Source organism: Heliangelus exortis, chromosome 1 (genome assembly GCF_036169615.1).
Source record: "Heliangelus exortis chromosome 1, bHelExo1.hap1, whole genome shotgun sequence".
Lineage (NCBI taxonomy): Eukaryota > Metazoa > Chordata > Aves > Apodiformes > Trochilidae > Heliangelus > Heliangelus exortis.
Genome location: NC_092422.1, coordinates 160,637,570 through 160,659,645, shown reverse-complemented (window position 1 = coordinate 160,659,645; position 22,076 = coordinate 160,637,570). Strand labels below are relative to the sequence as shown.

Sequence of the window (22,076 nt, the reverse complement as noted above, 5' to 3'; positions counted from 1 at the left end):
TTCCTGCAGAAAGGCTGCCTATATTTAACATCTTTTATACTTCACCTTTTGTTCACCACTGCTAAGCTATGCCCAAGTCAAATGACAAGATCTGGTAGTCCTGTTTTCCTACCCTGTTCTCACTATCTGTGGCATCTGAACGTTTGGCACCGCAACGTGGAAAATCTGTCTGAAGAATTCCAACATCTGTTACATATTTCCACTTCCTCAAATTATAACTTATTACTTCATGGTTGAACTGTATCTTTTTGCCAGTTTGAGGTCCTAGTGGCTAGCAAAGCAGCAAATGTTTTATAAGAGAAATCTCAGGAATCAGCAGAAAATTATTAAACCAGAAAAGTTAAAACAATGAAAATATAAAGAAATATTAAAATAGCAGTAATAAAATCATTAAGGATATACTCCTCAGGGTTCCACTCAGAAGAATAATGATAATATGCCAAATTCTAAAATCTGAAATTTTACTGCAGATGTGCCTCACTGCTTATAAAGTAAGAAGCTATAGAAAGTCATCTAATAATGAAAATACTTTTCTCAGAGAGTGTACATAGTAATAGAGACTACTAAAAAACCTCACAAACTTGATGGCTTCAAGATAGAGATAAGGAAGTTTAGTGAAAATATGAAAAAAAAAAGTATTCATTAGGCTTTCTGTTTTTGTGATCTAATTCATTTCACAGACTGAATTCTCACAGAATTTCTCCACCTGTCAGGAAAAAATCAAAGCAAATTAAATTCTAAATTATAAGCCATATAAACAGTAAAAGTTTCAGTAATGGAATATAGCAAAAGGGAGGAAAAAATTTCAACGACAGCTGACAGAAAAATAACTGTGGAGAAAAAACATACTGTATTACTTAGTGGATCAGTATTGACAAGAGTTGATAATATAAATTCGGAGGAAGGAAGGTTTTAAGGAAACTTAATATATAATCAAAAGGCAGAAGGCAAAAATCAAACTAAAGAGCTACTTCCAAGTGGAAATTGACAAATCTAAGGAAGCAAATGTAATTTCCAAATAAGACTTCTGATTGAGACTCTGCAGCTGTCCTAACTGAATTAACAGTGCTAAGAGACTGCAAAATCATCCTCTAAGCAATTTGTGATAGTGGACAGATTCAAATGATGTTGGAAGATGCTGGTAGGGATTTACATTTTGTCAGAAAATAAATATGCCTTTTTGGATCTCAGCTATGTAACTTTTACTTTGGGAGTAAATACTAAGCAATACTGGACACAAATCCAATAAATGAAAAAAAAAAAAAAAAAAAAAAGCAAAACACCCAGCAAAGATAAATTAAACTTTTTCAGGATTTAAGGAAAACCCAACCCACCAAAAACCCTAAAACCTTCTCAGCACAGGAGTAGGCAATTCTTGATTTTTCATTCTAATTCTCTCTCCATATGCAGAAACCACAAAGTTATTATAAAGTTAGGAATAAAGTACTCAAACTGGCAACGGGATTCTAATAAAGAGGTTTTTTTCCCCTTTACATAATCAGGAACTACCAGAGAACAAAGGAGTTCTGAGAAAGTCTAAATTCACTTTTGGCAGAAGAACAGCAGACCTGAAAAGACTTACTTTGATGAACTATGTTTAAGGATGAGAAGTTAGGTGCAAAGTGGGTTAGATGAAAACATAATGGGAATGAATGATGGGAAGTACTTCATTTTTGAGGGAATGAAAAAAAAATTCCCAAAGCAGCAAACACCAACATTTCTGAAAACTGAGAGGAAATGCTTACAGAAGGGGACATGATAAATACCATCAAGAATTTCCAAATCTTTCACAGTTGAAATGAATGAAAAAAAAAGTTTTGTCTGTCCATTGTATTCTTAGTATTTTCAGTCTGCAAATCTTCAGGATTATTTAAGTACTCACAATACTCTCACTGAAGAGATTTGCTAGTATCTCCTAAAAATGCAAACACTCAAAATTCTCTAATAATTTGATTTGCATACGCTCTTTTTAGATCAGACATGAATAGATTTTGCCATTGGTTAGGAAATATACAGAACCTCTTTCGTTTACATGAGAGGAAAATAAAAAGTTCATAAAATAAGCATTATTATATAAACATGCTGTACATTATGAGTAGATATGAATACATATCAAAACAAGATTTGAAATAATAGAAAATTCTACTTCTATACTGTGGAAACTAAGCTGCTGACTGAAATAAACATTTTCTCTGGCATACAAACAATCACTTGCTATACAAGACAAGCACTTTCTACATTTCATATTTTAGGAACTATTGGGGGACATACTGGCACTCTTCACAAAAGATTATGCAAAACACATCCAAACACTGGAGAAGGCAAGGTACCTATCACTTCCCAGCAGCTCATTACTATTGCCACACCACCTTTCTGCTCATCCGCAAGCTGCTCCTGGAAGCATCGCAATATTAAAAATCCCCTGAATTTTAGCAAATGGAAATTCTATTCTGCCGTTTCAGCAAATTGTTTTCAAAGCAAAGTAAACCAGTATTTTTCTGAGCGTGCCTCAAAAAAAAAAGGGCACAAAATTTCATATGCCATCCAACAAATTCTGAACTCATGCAAACAAAAGGCAACATCATGGTCAGAGAGAAAAGAGTTAAGAATATAGGGCTAACCCTACTTATCTTAACTGTTGTTGCATTTGCAAAGACTGGTTTCATAGTTTCACATAAACCCATCACAAAATATACAAACATGTAAAAGTGCAGAGGAAGACTAAGTATGCCCTGCTTGTGTGATACTTTCCATAATGTTCTGGCTCAGCAATAGTAGCAGCTCCTTTGTCTGCTTCAATAATGGGAAAAATTCATCATAACATACTCTACAAAAATGAAAACTGCAGGACAGTTAAGGCCTCCCCAAGGCCTCCTCCTGTTAAGGCACAGCCTGAAGGCTTCACTGAGTCAAAGTCCAGCCCAAGAAAGGAAAATGCCTGCAAGCAAACTACAGAATTAAGGACTGTTCTTCTTTATTCTTCTTTTACATGAATCAAAACGGAAAATCTTCTGACTAAAGAAAATTAAGGACCACAGTAGAATATCCCCTTTAGCTACAGCTGAGCACAAAACAATACACAGAATATCCAGCTGTATCTCTTTGATTGATACTTTTTCATCAGAAAGACACAGAGCAGAAAAGAGGAATATTGTTAATACAAGCCAGAATCCAGAGTCATAATTTACAGATGGAAATATGTGATCTGAGCCTCAATTCATATATACTTTAATCCTTCCCCATCCAAGAATGCCCATCTCACACTATTTAGGAGACAGTAAAGAAGGAGACCATAAAGGTAAGGAAAGAAAAAATGTAGGATAAATAAATAAAGGAAAAAATATTTCTCATAAATGAGAACTGATTTCCTGCAGGTTTTATTTTAATACAGGGGTTCCTGTTTTAAAAGGAATATAAAAATCAACTTCAGCATAGTCCATTTTTAAAATGCAAAACTTCTGACACATCATAATTTTTAGAAATTGCAGTGAAAACAGGTCATCCTTATATTATCAAGCTTACAGTCCAGCAACCTCAATGACAAAACTCCTTAGAATATGGAAGGCCTACACAGTAAATACTTTGATACACAACAGATACTTAATAGATGCTAATTTACTCTTTCTATGGTGCATTTTATTGTCCATGCTTTTACAGTTACAGTCTCTGTGTGTTCTCTGTGCTTAGGAGAAAAACCCACTTTGACGTTTGAACAGATTACATCTATTCAAATATTGGAAGACAGGGAAAGCTGAAACACACTCTAATCCACATAGTGAAGTACAAGACAGCAGAATATTTGCAGTGATATGTGCCTCTGCTAGCTCCATCCAGCCAAGGCAATTGCTCATCTGCAAAGTCTCAGTCATTAAGCCATATTTCTTAAGTATGAAATATATGAATTTAAGATTATTTTAAAATGCTGCTCGTTTTCATTAAAAATCAAAGTATGCATGGCCTGTATATCTTTCCCATTACTCATTTATCAGAAACGATTGCTAACACTTACTAAAAAGGGCAGAACTATGTTCTAAATCTTGAAGTAATCTATTGGTTTTGGGTTTTGTTTGGGTATTTTTCAGTTGTTTTCTTCTTAAAATGCATACTTCACAAGATACTCATACTGCTCTATCCCATGTGGCATCTCACATGATCAATACCTGGCTGTATTGAAGCACTTTTAACTTACTGTTCTATGTGCCTTTGTTTGATGAGTATTAAAAATTCTATTCAAAAATTCATTGATGAAGTTTTTCAGCATGTGCTTTCATATAGCACATAAGTTAAACCACAAGATCAAAGCTGGTGCTGATTTTCAGGAGGCAATAAAAGGTAAGGATGAAACTCATGATTTTCCAGCCTGTAATACACACATGGTCTTGCACTGATGTTTTCTCTGATATCCTCAAATGCTAGAAACCTACAACTGTCATGCATTGCTTTCCTAAATACTCACTACAGGACATGACTGATTCCTGGCAAAAAGGAGAAGAGTTCTTGCCCTGTTAATTGGTGAAGGAACCCATGACCCTTGTGCCCCTGAATATGGCAAGAGAATGCCTGGTTTGCTTTTTTTAAATGTTAATATGAGAATATATTTTCTTGAAAAAAATACCAGCAATCCTAGTTTGTTTTCCAGGAAGCATCCATTCCAGTGAGCATCAATTTCTTTGAGGGAATTTCTCCTTTCAACACATTCCAGGAAAGGGGGAAGAAGACCCATAAACTCCAGCCTTGGGGACATCTGTGACTGGATATTCAAGACAAGTGACACTAATAAGCTAAGAAGAGGGTAGGTGTAGAAATACCTGGCATCTGTGGGCAGAAACTGAACAGTAACTGACACAGTCAGCTCATCTCTCAAGTGTTTTTTCCAAAAGCAATAAATAGTGATAATGATTAAAACTGAGGGAGACTTCACTAAGAGGCAGTTCAGTCTGTCAGGCAGTATATTGAATTAAACAGCAGCTAAAACTAAACTAGAAAATAGACCAGCTTGCTTTCTTTAGGATCAGTGGGGGAGGCATCTGTCAGAATGGTCACAACAGAATATGTCTCAGAATTTTACTTTGGAAACATTTCTGCAATTTTAGCAAGGTTCTGAACTGCAGAGTTATGGAGTTAGATCTAGTCAAAGAGTAGAGTGGAAAAGAGAGCTGAAAAAAGACAGACCTGAAATAAGGTGTAGAACTGAAGACAATTTGTGTTGATGGGCTGGTGGTCCTCTCTGTAGATGATTATCATGTTACCTATAGTGAGCCAGTATGTTGCAAAATCTCACATGTAATGATCAAAGATGCCTTTTAATGTATTCTGGTCCAGTATACTCCAAAAACTAAATAAACAATTATCCTTTGCATTTTTGTAGAATTGTTGCTAACAGTACTTAAAAGGTAGCTGTTAATACTGTTAGTTGCAATGTAAACAACTTCAGGATGCTATTTGCAAATTAGATTTATTTAATTTTATTTTATTTATTTATTTTGATTCAAGAGCTGTTAGTGAAGATACCATGAAAACACAGTATCTTTACTAAGAAATCAGGTTTATACTGTTCAGATACTCATCAGTAATCGATGTGATTTCAAATCCATGTTAAATAAGCCCATACAAGCCACTTAAGTACATGTATTTCTGAATGTTATGTAATTTCTCGTAGCTATTTTTCATGTAGGATTCCTGTGAAATTAAAAGGCTTGGACAACAGGTATTTGTGTTTACCATCTCAGAAGCATCAAAAAATCTGGACGAAAAATTTGTGCAAAACGCATACAATAAAATTCTACATTTAACTATGTAAATTTAAAAATATTACACGTTTTCTCCAGGATTACAAAAAACAGCAGCTGTTAAAAGAATAAGTATTAAGTTGCTCTGAGATTTTTTCTCAGTGCTACACTCTTCTTGAATATGTTCTAGGTGGGTTTAAAACACCCTTGATCCCAACAGATGAAGAGTCATTATTTATTCTGCATTTTCAAATACTTGTGTTTACTATTATGCTGAGGCCACAAGGTGAAAGGTAGATTATTTTCATTGGTGGTCATGTATATTAACATTCTTTCAAGTAGAGAAGAGCTGAAACTCAAAGAAAAATCACAAAGATTTTTGTATGTGTCCATGAATACCTGAGCATTAAGAAGTTCTTCACACTTGTGAGAATGTTTTTCAATTGCTTGTATATACTGTTTTTCAATAGCTGCTTCTTGATGTTCAACTGTAGACTGTAGCAGTGCCTGCAAAAAAAGAAAATACACAATATTCAAGATTTAACTGTGATCTTTATTGGTAATGGCAGATCTACTAATACTTGTGTAAAATCAGAACATGGAATGCTGCTAGACATTTGGAATATGCAACTTTTAAAGTACCTTTCTATGTAATGCTACTTTGTTTTCAGACAGGACTTAGGTTTTTTTTGATCTCAGATTTCTTATACATGGTCTGCTTAAAAGAGAGCAGCACAGAGAAGATAGACAGGGAGAGTATTTCTGTTAAATATACTCAGTTTAGTGGGACCACACAAGAAGATAAGCATATGAAAGCTGCTGGAAAAAAAGAAAAAAAAAAGCCAGACATATTTCCCTGGCTGACAAAACTCCACATCCTCTCGGCACAGTGTAAGATCCCATGGGCCAAGCATGATCTTCACAACCACAAATCAAGTAAAAGCAGATGGAAATTCTGAGTAATTTAAAACATAAAAGAATGTGCACACACTCACACACACACACCCGGTAAGTTCACACTCAAATGTGAAGCAGTGAAAGTCAAAGTACCAAAAGGATGAATGTGCACGCACACGTGTGCATTCACATGCACTTGACTCAATTCTGTAGAATTTCCAAAATTTGAACACAAAAATGCCAGAGAAATAAAAAGAAATGAAAAAATTTAAGACACATGAAAAACCAAATTGCCATTTGAGGAATTACACTCGTGTTTCCTTAAATAATTATGCCATTTTTACACAGGATTTATTTTAACATTTAAATGTTTAGCATAAACATTTTCCCTAATATTATAAAATAATTATTAAATTATAATAAAATATCATATAAATTATAATATTATAAAATAATTATTTCACTTTCTTTGGGCTATTTATACACAACGAAGCATACTATTTTTAACTAGTAATCAATATAGTAAAGTAGTTGAAATTACTGTGTAAGCTAAAGCAGACATAAGTTTTATAGAAAACAGACCTTTGGCCCAAATGCAGACAAAGAAAAAATCCCATCTTTCAAGCAATCTTTATTTCATGGAACATAACACACACATTAAGAACGATTTTCAAAAACCAAACACACAGACACACACAAAAAAACTTCTGACAATTTTTGAATTACCTTTTTTTCCCCACTAATTACCCAGCTATGCCAAAATCAGTGTCCTTTGCTTACGCTATAGAATGGTAGTAGTTTTCAGCACAGGTTCAGAAAGATTTAAAAGATAAAAAATAGTGCTTCACTTATACTTTAATAATAATGTAAGAATACGTTTACTGATGTTTGCAGGGGATTTAGTTAGCCATAAGTTTACTTTCATAAAAGCCAACCTATTTCTAACTAAACTTAGTTCTTCTATTGCCATAAATTCAGGCAATAACAAAAACTTAACTCATACAAGTACAACCTGTGCATGAAACTTTATATGCTACATTCTGCTGTGTATAAACTAGAATTACCAGATACCAGTGGCAAAAATCAAGTCTGTACTTCAGGGTATTGGGACTTTTTTCCCAAACTATTGTGACAAGAATTGTTTCGTACAACAGGCACAAAAGGGGAAAAAAAAAAAAAAAAAAATTCTAATATTAGGGAAAACAGTAACAGAAAGGTCATTAAGTCGTAATGTTGTTTCTCAGATAGCTTCTTCCTCATGCCAAGGGTTGAGTCACTTTATGCACTTCACTACAAAAACTTAACTGATGATTGTTAAATTCCTATTAAGTGATATAAAGGACTTTCAGTTTTCAAGGAAATTATTATTATTTATTGAATGGCTTGTAGAGATTGTCGATTTTTAAAATTTATTACTGATTTCTTTAGAAAATACATAAAAATCCAAATTCAGAAAAAAATGCCTTCCTATCCTATCACATAATCTACTAGTATAATTTAAATAGTACCACGGAATTGTTCCTGTATTTGACTGTTCTACTGGTTGGCTGAGTAAGGAGACAGACAGAAAAATCCCCCTACGTGGCACACTACTTCATAGATAGCTTCTCTGTTCTAAAAATTCTCCAGATAAAAAACTTTATTTTCTATGGAGAGATGCAGAAGATCAGCCAGTTGAACAGGCGGATAAAATAGAGACCAGGCTTTAAAATACATAATAAATTATTAATGCCAATGCCCAAATCTTTTCAAGTCACTTGAAAGAATATGAGGTGTGTCACTTAACACCCTTAAATAAAAATAACTCATTATAAAAGCAAGATTTCCCCTTTCAAGTGGAATCCTGAGATTCTCAGAACCTTATGGTTTTAAGATACGCTTACAATCAAAACAGAATGCTGAGCTACAACTTATTTTAAGGTGTAGAATGATTTTATTCTCATGAGAAATTTTTCATATTCAGGACTAATCAGAATTGCCAGTACTGTCAGATGAGGCACTTTTAAAAAACAGAAAATCTACTCTTCTAAGTATGAACAGAAAAGCATCATAGAGAATTAGCACAACTTGACAAATGTATCTTAACCTTCAAATTAAGACCTTCATTAATCTTCACTTATCATTGAAATCACATCACATTTAACACATTGTCAGAAATATGAACATTTTTAAAATAAAAATAAAAGCCAAATCTGAAAATTTCCTTTAATTCTAATCTAACATGCACTTTTTGCTTAGGACACTACTATGTTCACTGAATATATCCTATGTCTCTCTAGCTCCAGATGACTATAAAAAATTAATACAAACATAAAGATGTAATAAAACAATGTCTTTCCAGGACTGTAAAAAAGGAAAAAAAAAATTAAAAAGAAAAACATAGTTAAAAAAATTAGATCATTTTCTTCTTTGTCTGACGGCTACCATCATTTAAGGTTTCTTGATAGGGGAAATACAGCAGAAGTGCATGCTATTCAACCAAAGCTTTTCCAAATTTCATGATAATTAATTCATTAACTAGTTTAAAAAAACCCTAATTTAGTAACTAACTGGTAAACTAAATCAGGGATTTAGCTATTTGATGATAAATATCATATAATATTTGTGATTGTGATCTCTAACACTTCTAAGTTACACACCTCCTTCAGTACAAGGACACTAAAAGCCTTCTGACTTATTGCTGTCCTGGGCAACTACTTATCACTCCTTAAAAACCACTTTCTTCCTTAATGAATTAAAACAACTATCCTGGTAGGCTGTTCCTTCATAAAATTGTGGACAGTGACATAATAAAAGCTGTCATACCTGAAGTGGCCTCCTTTTAATAGCTCAGGAAATCTTTTCAAGTAAGGTAACAGGAAAATGTAAAGATATTTTCACAGTAGCAGTGTTGTACATGAGTACAACGCGAGTACAGTGTTGTACACTGTAAAAATGACAAGGAGTCTCTCCTTGTCAGCTCTTCACGACAAAACCAGTATTTTCCTCAAGATCCACTTGAATTCTATTGCAGCTTACAAATGGACAGGTACAGAAATTGGAAGTGAAGTACAAACCCTTTCAACAATTTTTAAAAATTATCCTTTTATTCATGTGTCAGGCCTTTCTGAGTGTTTTAAAGAACTGAGATCTGGTCACATTTCAAGAGTTGTCCCTCCCTGCTAGGAATAAACTCTCCCTAAAAAAAAGATACCCTGACTGTTAACTTTTGTATTGAAATCTTTTATATTTTCCTCTACTCATTAGAAGTTAACCTTTCAATTCAGAAATTCGATTCAGAAGTCTGTTATCGACACAAATATTTTTTTAAAGACAAGCTGATGGCCCCACATATACCATACTGTTTAAATCTATCTGTTTTTAAATTATGGGAAGCTGAAAATATCCAACTGCCTCACACTGAAAAATGACAGATAAAACTCTCATGGCAGAAGGGGATGGAAAGGACTTTTTATAGTTTGAAGTTAATTTCTATAAAAGGAAACACCCATCTGATTTATACAAGCTGTCTTTTAGAAGACTAATAAAAGCATAAAATAATCTAAGTCAAAAAGTGTCATCAAATAAATACACCTGCCTGTAACCTCATATTCTTTGAAGCTTACATCAGAGGTTATTTCATATGTTGAGAAATAGAAACAAAACAGATTAAAAATCTTAACTTGTCTATTTACAGAACTACGACAGTTTGAGAACAAAAGCTTGATAAAACAAGCAGAGGAAAAAGCCTTATGTTGCTTGTGGTAAATATCTTAAAAAGTTACATGATCCTACAAGCATCATTTCCAAGATCTACATTTACTTTTCTTTACTGTAGTTAGTTGTTATCAGGGATAAAAGTTTAAAAAAATAATGACATGAAAGACAGAAATTAAACAAAATTAGGTAAACATTAAAAAAGGGAAACTTCGCCTACACAGACCACCAAGTTAATTTTTTAATTGTTTACCCACATTTTTAATACAAATTTTGTGACTGTGTTGTAGATGGCTTATTTGTTGAAAGGAAGATAAGAATGTAAGATAAATAACAAGGGTCAAGGTTTTTGAGGGTTTGCACTACAAAGTGTGGTGTCTGTTAATGGCCTTCCCAGCACATTTGGCAAACTATTATCCCAAAGGCAACTGCAGTGGTTGTAAGGGCTTTGGTATATTCAGGTGCTTAAAATTAGTTTATTCAATATTTGACTTCTAGTGTAAGCTCCATTTTCGACACTGTTGCCATATTAAAAAGGATCAGTCACAACAAGGGTAGGAATTGAGAGGGTTGGTCTTGAACTTGAGTGCCTGGTCTGTCTGCGGAAAATGTACTCATGCATGATTGATTATCTGGAGTAATATTGTCCCTTTTATGACATATAAGTCCCCCAAATACAAGATAGTGATTATCAGAAAGTATAACCTATTTTAAAGCATAGAAAGGTACAATAACAACAAAAAGTCTGCTGCAGCAAGTCTGCGAGGAGCAATAATTAGTTCTAAATGTAAAAAAAAAAAAAAAAGAATAAAAAAGTGAACTTTTGGTTACTAATTTGGCAACCTTGTAGAAAGAAGTGAAGAAATGGCAACTCTTCCTTTGTAAGTGAAAAGAAAGGCACTTTCACTGATATAACAACAGGCAGACTTACCTATACCAGGAGTCTAGAAAAGACAAGTAGTCAACTTTTTTCCATTATGCATGTCAGAGTTTCAAGACCTAATTTAGAAGATTTTGAGCTTGAAGGATTCTGCAGATTATTTTCTGGAGCAAACTCTTACATAGCTATCCTTAGGCTACCAGTGGTGGACATTACAGTCACTCATGGTATAACTCTGTTTGGGGTGGCACTACAAAAGTAAAATTGGCTGCTATCAGAGAGGATTAGTCAAAATTCCAACAGTCATGACTGCTACGGAACCTAATTCAGGCCATGAGTAAGCACTTTATTGGAATAATCAGCATAAGTTTGTTTTAATAAAACCCAAGGGAAGCAGATCAGGACTCTATTAAACTGTAAGAAAGATTTCCCTTCCTATGTCTCTTAAACAATCCAGTAAAATTGCTTAGGTGAATTTCCACACTCAAGGTAATTTGTGGGTTATATAGCATTTACAAAATCTACTGCAAATAGTATCTCTTCTGCATATAAATGAGACATATTAGTGTAACACAGTCTTAAATCCTAAAAGAGACATCTTTCAACACAAAATCAAGCATGGCTAATCATAAGTGTATTAAGAGAGTCAAAAAATACCACAATTCTGTACTTTACCAGGACTAATTAGATTCATTTTATGTTCTTTAACAACTGATGTATGTAGGGCTCCATATTTGGTAATCTGACTACTAACTGTTAATACATCTGATAAATATAATAAATTACTAAAATTTTAGCTATTTAAAAGTCGACAAAATAGAAAACATTACTTTTATAATTACAAAACTAGTTACCACAGTTAACTCATTCACTTAAGAAAAAAAAAAAAAGCAAACATTTAACGCTGCACCATATTGAAATATTATTCATGAATTAATATTTTAAAAGAATCCATGAGATTATTTTCTCAAACAGAACTACAGAACATTTTTTGCCTTCAATGAATTCTCTGATGATTCACTGTTATTCCTTTATTTTTATTTAAATACATAGTAAAGGGTTACTAAAATCTTACTTAAGCTATGAACACGCTACCAAATAAATTTAGATTTTTTTTAAACCTAACAAGCTTTTTTTTCTTCCCATCCTGAAGAATAACCTGCTGCATGTTTGCAGAAAAGGTTGGTTGCAGTATTTTACTTGGAGGCTGCCATATCTGATGTTATTTCTTCTCAGACTACTGTGATCTCATTGACCAAAATATGGCACCTAACCACATGAGGCAACAGAAAGACTTGTGTCAAGTATATTCATGCCTTGGTTCCCTGGTATTAAAGAATGTCTTTATATAACTTGAATATGAACAGTCTGAGAAATAATATGCTGAATAATATTACTGCTTAGATTGACATTATTCAATTAAATCCCTATTCTTTTGTTCCAAGTCATAGAAACTGCTAAACATAAACCTTCTTTTCCAGATGGCGTATTAGATCTTCCCAGCTACTGTTGACTGATAAAATAGTTTTCAAAATTGAATATGGTACATAGGTATATCCCTTTCTCAGCTATACATGAAGAAATTATTCCTTAAAAGGGACAATACTATCCATGCATAACTGCCCTTCATCTCCCACAAGGGCATTAAAATGGTGCAAAATCACAGAAAACATACAGAACTTCAACAATGTAATATTGTTGCATTTCAAAAGTTGTTTATATTTTCAGAAATAAAAAGCAGAAAGCCAAGCACAGTTACTACCAACAGCTCATTGTTTTTTCCAAAATATAAGTTCACACAGAAACAGCCAGCTATTTTGTACACATTTAGCACAAAACAAATGAAAAATGCTGGTATGCAACGTGTTCAGTGGCCCATCCAAAGTGGGACAGTCCAAAGAAAATTCATGTTTAAGATCTTCTGCTGTTGGATGTAGTTCCTAATGAAGTAAGGGAAAAGAAATGCTGTAATTCTCCTCCAGAAAAAAATGACGGAGGCATGGAGAAATGGGACATCAACAGTGACCATGCTTAACTTTTCTCACAAACACAAACTTTTTTTGAAAAGTTTTCTTGGATAGGTTCCCTTTAGATTAAATCAGTGTAAATTGTATTGATGGAGACAGATATCTTTCCGAGAATAGTCTGATTTAAACGTTAGCTAGAACACTGCTAACTGGTATCATCAAAATTATTAAGTGGGTTTTTTTATTATGAGTCGTTACAAATATGTAGGATGACTAGAATTACTCTGTTCTTTTCTGCAGTCTGTGACATGGTGCCACCAAGCAGAGGGTCCTACAGAGTGGTGCTCTCAGACTTGGAACTTGGTAGGCCTATCTGACATGTGAGGAATGGAGTCTACAAGCCCTATAGAATCTAATAAAAAAAAAAAAAAAAAAGTTTTGCTAACATTAAGATCCCAAATTTTGCAATGGACTTGCAATCTGGCACAGATAGCTCTCCTGGAACTGCAGATCCTAACACCACCAGAAAGAAACATCCATTGCAAGTAAATTTGGGGTATTTGAAGAAAACAAAGAAACCTCTCTACCCTCCCTAATAGACTACTCCAGGCTTCTTGATAAACAGGTTATAAGCTCTCACCTTGTCACCTGACTCACAAGACCCTGATTCAACCCTATCCTTTCTACCTCACAATGGCAACCCTAACTAATGTTGGGGAATTTTTACCATACTCCTTGAGGCACACTAAACATGTTTGTGCTTAAACATGAAAAAATTTAATGAACAATGAATTGGCCAGTCCTCCTTCCTCCATAAGGAACTCTACAAGGAGTCTGGAAAGATGCAAAATGAGACAATTCCTTCTATACACTTGATGCAGCACTGATAATGTGAGCACCTGCATGGAGCACCATAGCCACGGTCAGTTCATCCCTCACCTTCAGCTGTATTTACCAAAAGTGGTACCCGAGCACTCACATTCCAGGATGGATTCCTACAAGACAAGGCTTTGCTGTTTCTTACCTCATTACCAAGGGAAACCTCACTCCCTAACATGGAATCCTGCTGTTTTTGGCATTCCTGTTTCCAGCAAGCTTGAATCTTTCTGTGGCTGGGCCTTCTTGCCCTCCATTTCAGATCATTCCTTGGTCATGGAATGATTTTATCTGAGTAGTTAAAATCTGAACTTCCCCTTCATTGTGAGATTTATGTTCCCAGCTCACAGCTGCCTACCAGGTCACAGCCTTCTTTTCCACTTCCACATTACAAGGACTTTTTCCCTATCAGATCTTCTTTACCTCATCAAATCCAATTAGAAATTTTAGCTTTGCTTACACTTTGTCCTGATCGGATTCAATTTTTCTCCACTGTGCATACTGTACTAGAAAGTTTCAGTAACAACACAAAAGACACATATTTATCCTCCATGGTAACACCCTGTTATTTCATTTTACCAGCTAAGAGGGACTAGGAACATGAGGAAAGAATTAGAGATTCAGTCTTATTTTATCTTTAATGTCTTCTCTTAGTGATGTGAAGATAAAAGCCTGCTGAATTGCTCTGTGAGGCTGCTTTCCTGAAAGTGCAGTTTGATGAGACCGAGGATGTCCAGAATTCAGACACATTCTAAATAATCAAACCTGAAGTTTACCACAATAGACTGAGCATTTTTATTTTGTTCTGGTTTTAAGTTTCATAATTGAAAATGACTAACCTACTTTACCTAAATTTCCCAAAGTGCAGAGTGAGAAAAGTGCAAAATTTCAGGTCAAAAAACATTGAGCAACCAGAACAAGAAGTACTAAAGATAATTGTCTGTATTGCATACTTCCTATATACTATTACAATAGTATTACTTGGCAATTGTGTTATCTTGGCAACTCATTTACCTTGAATTCTTCAACAATAATACTCAAGGCTTCATGTCCAGCTTTTCTCATGTCTTCTAACTCCTGTTTATGTTTTTCCTGTAAAAAAACATGGGAAGATGATATACAACACAGGCATCTGACATAGAAGTTTTCAATGGAAAGATCAATAATTTTCTTATTTTTGGTATATTTTACAAAGAAATACACATAGCTTGGTTCTTCAGAAATTATATATAAGCTCAACTGAAGTTAGTCCTTGTTGTAAACTTTTTTGTTTATTTCTTCATTTTACTTTACTAGTCTCCAGAGAATTCTAAATAGTTCTCCAGATTTTAAAAATTTTCTTTGTTACTATGATTTTTCCATTTTCTTGGTATAGCTGTGGATGGCAGAACTTCCAAATCTCTCTCTTATTAAGTGTCATCTACTGCCTATATTAATCAAAATGTTGAAAAGGACTATTATCAGATTTAGCTTCTTCAGAAGAGTATACCTTCTCCTACTCATTACCTAGCTTCTTTTTTTTTAATACTTTTTCATTCTTAAGGTCTTGAGGAAGGTGTTCTTGAATAAGACATCTTGAATAAGTTTTTCAAATAAAGCTCTACTGTTTACTTTTTATTTTCTTCACAGCATTATGTAAAAACAACACAAACAAGAACATTCTAATATTTTTGACTTAAAAATCTGCAATGTGAACACCTTATTAGATTCTCATAAGCATTTCACACTTATCAGTAACCAGCACCACATTTTCAGATCACCAGCTAGTAAGATGATTAAAAACTTTCCCTTCTCCCATTCTTTGCCTCAGGCATCTGTTCTTAAATCCGTACAGCAGGTCATAGGTGCTTTAAATCACCTTGAAAAACTGGGACAGAAATCAGGACAACATTTATGACAAACCTTACCTTGTAGTGATTACAGTGAAAAATCACACACAACTTACACTACATACATACTGCTTTTTTTGATGGAATTCAAGTTGAAACTAATTAATTCTATGTTTTCTTAAGCTCAGTATGTCTGAAATAAGGAAAGCTTAGTGTCTAACAAAGCATGTTAAATTTTATTATGAAAGGCCACACAAAATCATTAAACGTAAACTGATCAGTCTGTAACTCTCTATTTGTTAGAGGTTTCAGGTCTGCTGCTCTGTTTCTTTCTCCTGCAAGGGCCATCTTAGCAAAAACTTTGAGATTACAGCTATACAAACTTCTTACTATTGGCCCAAAACACACTAAGACATTCAAATTTTCTTGAACAAACCTGACTTTTTAATGGAGTACTACAAAAACACCTGATATGAAGGAGAGAAACTGAAGATTTAAGTATTTTGAATTGTAAACGAACTACTGCATAACATGCTGCACAATAGGGACACCAGTTTAATCACATTTTGATGCATTAAGCATCACTGACAGCACAAACTAGTAAAAATCAGACATTATATATGTAAAAATAAATAGTGCCTAGAAATATTTGTACAGCACAAAACTATAGAATTGGTGTAAAGGGGGGAGGGGGAAATGTGATCCAATGCTTAACTCCAAAAATTCTTCCATTATCAATACACGCCCTGTGAAAAGTGAACACAGGGTAAAAAAAAAAACAAAACAGGAAACACAAGAAAAAAAACAACAAAAACCCAAGAAAAAGATAATTATTATAGTAGCACATCTTGGATTCACAAATATGAAAAAAGATTTACACAGAAGAGAAAGTAGAGGTAACTAATTAAACTAGCTGAAGAAACAAATCAAAACAAGAAGCATTCAGTGTTGAGAGAAGCCTTCAAATGGGAAGAGTTAAAAGAGTAATATTTCCATCTAAGATCGCTCAGAACTATGTCAAGTGCAACAATCAAGTCTGTTGACCAAGGAAGTAACATATTTAATTCTGGTAAAAAGTACAGTGCCTCTCACTAGCATTATCAGTCAAACCAAGACACGAAGCAAAAAATGTAGTTTGCCCTCTTTACAACAAATTTCTCAAGTCATTCAGAATTAGTGATTTGATCAAAGTCATATACTAAATGCAAACTGCTAACACGAGTTGAGGAATCAACACTACAGTGTATCTGCCAACATTAAGATTCCATTCAATACATTTTTGAGAACTTTCTTGAAATATTTACTAACGTAAAGGAAGAGAGTCATTAGAAAAGAAATATTAGTATGGCATTAGCTTTGTTTGGGTCAATTCTAGAACTCAACCTCTGAAACAGAGCAAGTAGGGAGAACAAAAGGGCATTATTACAAACACATACATGAAAAGTTTAATGTCACTTTGCAATACTTAATTGCAAGACTTAATCCAGTCTGATGAAAATTATACTGTCTGCACTTTTTCCTTTATGTATTCACAGGGTTTTTTAGCTAAGGCTTTTAAGTGTTTTTTTTTTGTTTGGTTGGTTTTTCTTTTAATTCTTTTGAGGATGGCTGGCCTCTTTGGAAAGTCTGTAAACTACTGCTTCAAAATCTTAAAGACATGTCACTCAGTGGAATTTGTACTTGGGCCTTTTAACATCCAAGAATGAGAAGATTCAAAGTCAATTTAAGTAACACTTTTTGGAAGCACATCCATTGATTTAGTGTCTTAATGATGAAGATACACCAGCTACTGAGCTGTATGATTTGGCTATGAACACAATAGAAACATTTCAGTACCAGCAGCATATTCGTTTGATGAACAATGGGCATGCAATTTCTGTACTTCCCATTGGAAAATAACTTAGTGAATTGAGATAGCTACTCTTAGCATTACTCTGCTTGTAAGAAAGCAAGGGGAAGGTCTAAGAAGAGTTCTGAATAGTGTAGACCTGGAAATAAAACGTAACATTCAGACTTCCTATCATAAAGAGAAGAATTTTGTGTTCTCTGGCTTGCTCTTGTAGTGTTCTTCTACATGGTTTGCATGCCTACAGAGTGGTTTTGAAATAACTTTGTTGCTCTCTTCCTCTTTTTAATAAATATTTTTAAAACAAGGAAACAAACATGAGTCCAGAAGTTTGATTTTTTTTAAGTAAAATAATCTTCAGAGGACTTCTACCTGCTCCCTTGTGCCTTGTGATGGAAAGAATCTCACATCAGAATGCTGATTAATTAAAACAAACTTGGAAAAAAAGATGAGTTTATTTTATTTTGTGGATAAAAATCTTGACAAATGTTCCAGAAAGCATAAGGTGTCTGCCTGGACACAGTATGAAGGTACCAAGCAATTCATAGCCCAATGGTTATCAGTGTTTCTGGGTGGTTTTTTCAATTTTGTGACTCTTACATGAGGGAACATGTAATTGTGAACAATTAACAGATAAAGAGTATGTGCTTTAAAATCTATGTCTTCAAAATCAAAGAAATGATTGAATGACAAGGATAAGAAAATGGATCAAGCTGAAATTTTCCTTACAGTCTAAAATCAAAGTAACTTCAGACTCTCCTTTTCCTTTTGTTAGACCTCTGTGAATCAAGCCACTGTCAAAGGAGATGGATCCAAATTCCTGGTGAGCTTCTGAGAGCTGCGGTTCCCAAGCTTGCCACTGGGGAGAGAAACCCTCTGAAGTGGCTGTGACAGCAGGAAAGGTTACTGACCACCTGCCATCCAGCTGCTTGTTACTGCCTGCCAACATCATCAGCATTCTTCTTAGATCTTTTAGCTACAAGTTTGAGCTTAGACTTCGGTTTAAGTGAATCATTATTCACACACACGGTTCAGACAGAATTCTTTGTTAACATCCAGAATTTCGACAGAAATTCAGGGCATGTGTTTGTGCATACTGGGAAGTATAAGAATAACATGGCTCAACAGAGTACTATGTAAAATATGTAAGAAAAGGATTTGTGAGGTGTGATCAGGAAGAAGAGAGAGTGAAGACCTCAGACTTATTTAATTTTATGCACCTAAACATAAGTTGATATATTTTTCTACTAACTATGAGAGGCAGACTGTCTTGAGTTGTTGAAGAAAAGTGCGTGCCACTCAGACTCTACCCAGATTCCCTACTAACCTTCCACTCTGGCGTGCCTGCAAGTCATACATAGTATAACAGCAGTAAGTTAAAGCCTCACTTTCTTGTGAGAAACTTTCAGTCTTTCTTCTCATCTTCTTCAAAGCAACTGTCATTCTCATTATCAAAAGTGGATGCTTAAAAAATTGTGTCAGTGCTCCTAACAGGTACCAAAAACAACATCGAAAAAGACTTGACACTGCAAATTGGGACCACAGCCATCTATCTGAAAAGGAAGAAAATTACTATACACCAGAATACCTTTTGTTAATGATCAGCAGTAAACACCACAGTAATTTCACAACTCCAGTTCTATAGAGAGCACAGCTAACAACAAAATATCCCAAAATTTTACTATAGCTAAGGAAATTTATTTGTATCAGGTCTATTGAATTTATGCCATTTTTCTCCACAGGTAGTTTCTTCCCCACTGATTTTTCTCTTGCCATTAGAACAAAAGAAACTTAATCTTATTATTATTTTCTTACATTATGTCACCAATAATCACAATTTATAGCATTAAAAAAGATCACAGCAGTAATACACAGGTAAAGCAAAAGCCAGTACTGCAGCAAAGCACTATGAGATCACATTTACATGTATGAAAAAATTACAGAAGAAATAAAATCAAGTCAGGAAAAGACCACAAATTTTTGCCCACTTTCACAAATAAGCAAAAAGGACCCACAAAATAAACCCCTAATTTTTTATGTCAACTGATATGATGCACTTTTTTACATTACTTATTCAGAAACCCCATTAAAAAAAAAAAAAGTTATTTAAAACATGCTAATAAATTCTAAGTTAAGACAAAGTACCCATGTTTTAATTGTACAAATGTTTCAGTAACACCTGCAAAGAGTCTTACATTACTATATATAATGTGCAAGGGAGTTATCTGTGTTGATGCTGAGTGCCTATCTTCTGTAAAGCTGTAGTATCTGCAGAAGTAGATGCAAGTCTGAGCAAACATCAAAGAAAGTAACATACCCTTTTTCCTCCTGATTTCTGTTTTAATGTAAAAAAGGCAAACTGCAGGTCCCTGAAGCAACTAAATTGGAAGGCATTTCAAATCTATCTTGCACAGTTCTGGGTGAATACAGTTGAATCATTAAAATTCTTCATATTAGACTCGATTCCTATATTATATTAAGGTTCTGTCACAAAAATTTTCTTCCTCACAAAACTCAACTTTTTTTCTGTTCAAATCATCATTTTAAAAAAATAACAAGTAACATTTAGTATTATAAAAATTCTCTTAAGAAACTGGTACTTTCTCATTTGAAGATAGACATTTCCTCCAATTCACACAAGTATAGAGAAAAAATTGAGAATATAACAGAAAATAAATCAGCGAAACACTGAGTTAAACATGATGAGAATCAATGCATAATGGCTAATTAATATACACACTAGAGTGTGCTATTGTATATAAGATTGGTCACTATTTCTATTTATGTGAAGTAAGAATGTGAGGTCTCCAGAACTGAGACACAGGATTGCTTCTACGTCTATAGCATATTTTCACTTTCGTCACATTACCACCATCCTAGTAAAAGACAGAGCTGAGAACCTGAAGATAAGGACAAGCATTTTCACAGGAAAGAAAGTTTTCAGATTTCCCATTATAACCAAAAGAATATTCAGTATGTACAACCCTGAGCTCACCATAGGAATCAAGGAGATAATATAATTTGTTTTATACAAATAAATATCATTGCTAGCTGGAGTATACAACATCAGAAGACTTTAAAGTGAATAATGAAGTGAGGTAGTGAACAAATTTTCGTGACCAACTTCCTAATATGGTGATAAGGACATTTCCTGTCGAGTTAGAGCTGAGCTGAGCTGGAGCTGAGTGAGTGTGAATGGACCAGTCTGCTGGGAGGCATTAAGACTGAGGAAATGTGAAAAACTGAGTAAAGGAAATAGTATGGAAGAGCCTGTAAATGTCCAAAAGTGAAACATAATTATAGTTCTTATACCACATATAACTAAACTCTTCAAGTATTTGCAATGCATAATATGGATTTCTACCACAATTAAGGCATTAAAATTGTGTTAAGAACAACTACAGTTTATACTTGCTCACTTATTTCACAGGACATAAATATAGAGACTTTCCACTGCAGAGGACATTAAAGAAGAAAAACAAAGGCTAACTCACATGCAGATCAATCTGTTAGTGCTAAGTGGTTTTCTTAATAATATATGTTTTGCTAGCAAAACTGTATGATATGGTAAATAACACAGCACATTTGAGTCAGGAAGCCTTCTCTAACTGCCTTCAGAATTCTTAAACATTATCATAGAATCACAGGATGGTTTGGGTTGGAAGAGATCTTAAAGACCACCTAGTTCCAACCTCCCTGCATGGCCAGAGACACCTCCCACTAGATCAGATTGTTCAAAGTCCTGTCCAGCCTGGACTTGTAAACTTCCAGGGACGGGGCCCTCACAGCCTCTCTGGGCAACACGTGCCATTGCCTCACTTCCCTCAGAGTAAAGTATTTTTTCCTAATATCTAACCTAAATCCATACTTTTACAGTTTAAAGCCACTGCCTTTTGTACCATTACAACTTGCCCTTATAAAAAGTCCCTCTCCAGCTTTCTTATAGGTAACCCTACAGTTACAAGATCTCCCTGGAGCCTTCTTTTCTCCACACTGAAAAACACAGGAAAGGTGTTCCAGTCCTCAATCCCTTCTGTGAACCACATTCATGTTTACCAAGCCTCTGCTCTACTAGGTATTCATCATGAGGCTACTTGGTTTTCCTCACAACTTTTTTCCACATAAAGTACCTAAAAAACCAATTTATTGTACTTTGTATTTTATAATATTACAAAGCAAACAACAATTGAGAGTTCAATGGTTGTTTTCCTGAAGTGAAAGGTGAAGTCTTCCAAAGGACCCATTGCCTACATTTCATTACAGCATATATGCTACTGTTCTGGCTACAACTTTTTATTTCTAGTTTCAAAACTCTGAAACTTCAAATGATAGTGAACAGTAATCAAAACCACCATT

The 22,076-nt window shown here is 34.3% G+C and overlaps 1 protein-coding gene across 6 annotated transcripts in view; it reads right to left on the bottom strand.

Moving 5' to 3' along the window:
• The window catches only part of CCDC91 (coiled-coil domain containing 91), a 107,728-nt gene that overhangs the window by 42,924 nt on the left and 42,728 nt on the right, over positions 1-22,076 (bottom strand). For all 6 annotated transcript variants that reach the window (XM_071733396.1, XM_071733395.1, XM_071733398.1 and 3 more), the window contains exons 7-8: positions 15,060-15,137; positions 6,129-6,236 (exon numbers count right to left, since the gene is read on the bottom strand). In XM_071733396.1, the coding sequence (XP_071589497.1) occupies positions 6,129-6,236; positions 15,060-15,137 (186 nt within the window). The remainder of the gene's footprint in view (positions 1-6,128; positions 6,237-15,059; positions 15,138-22,076) is intronic.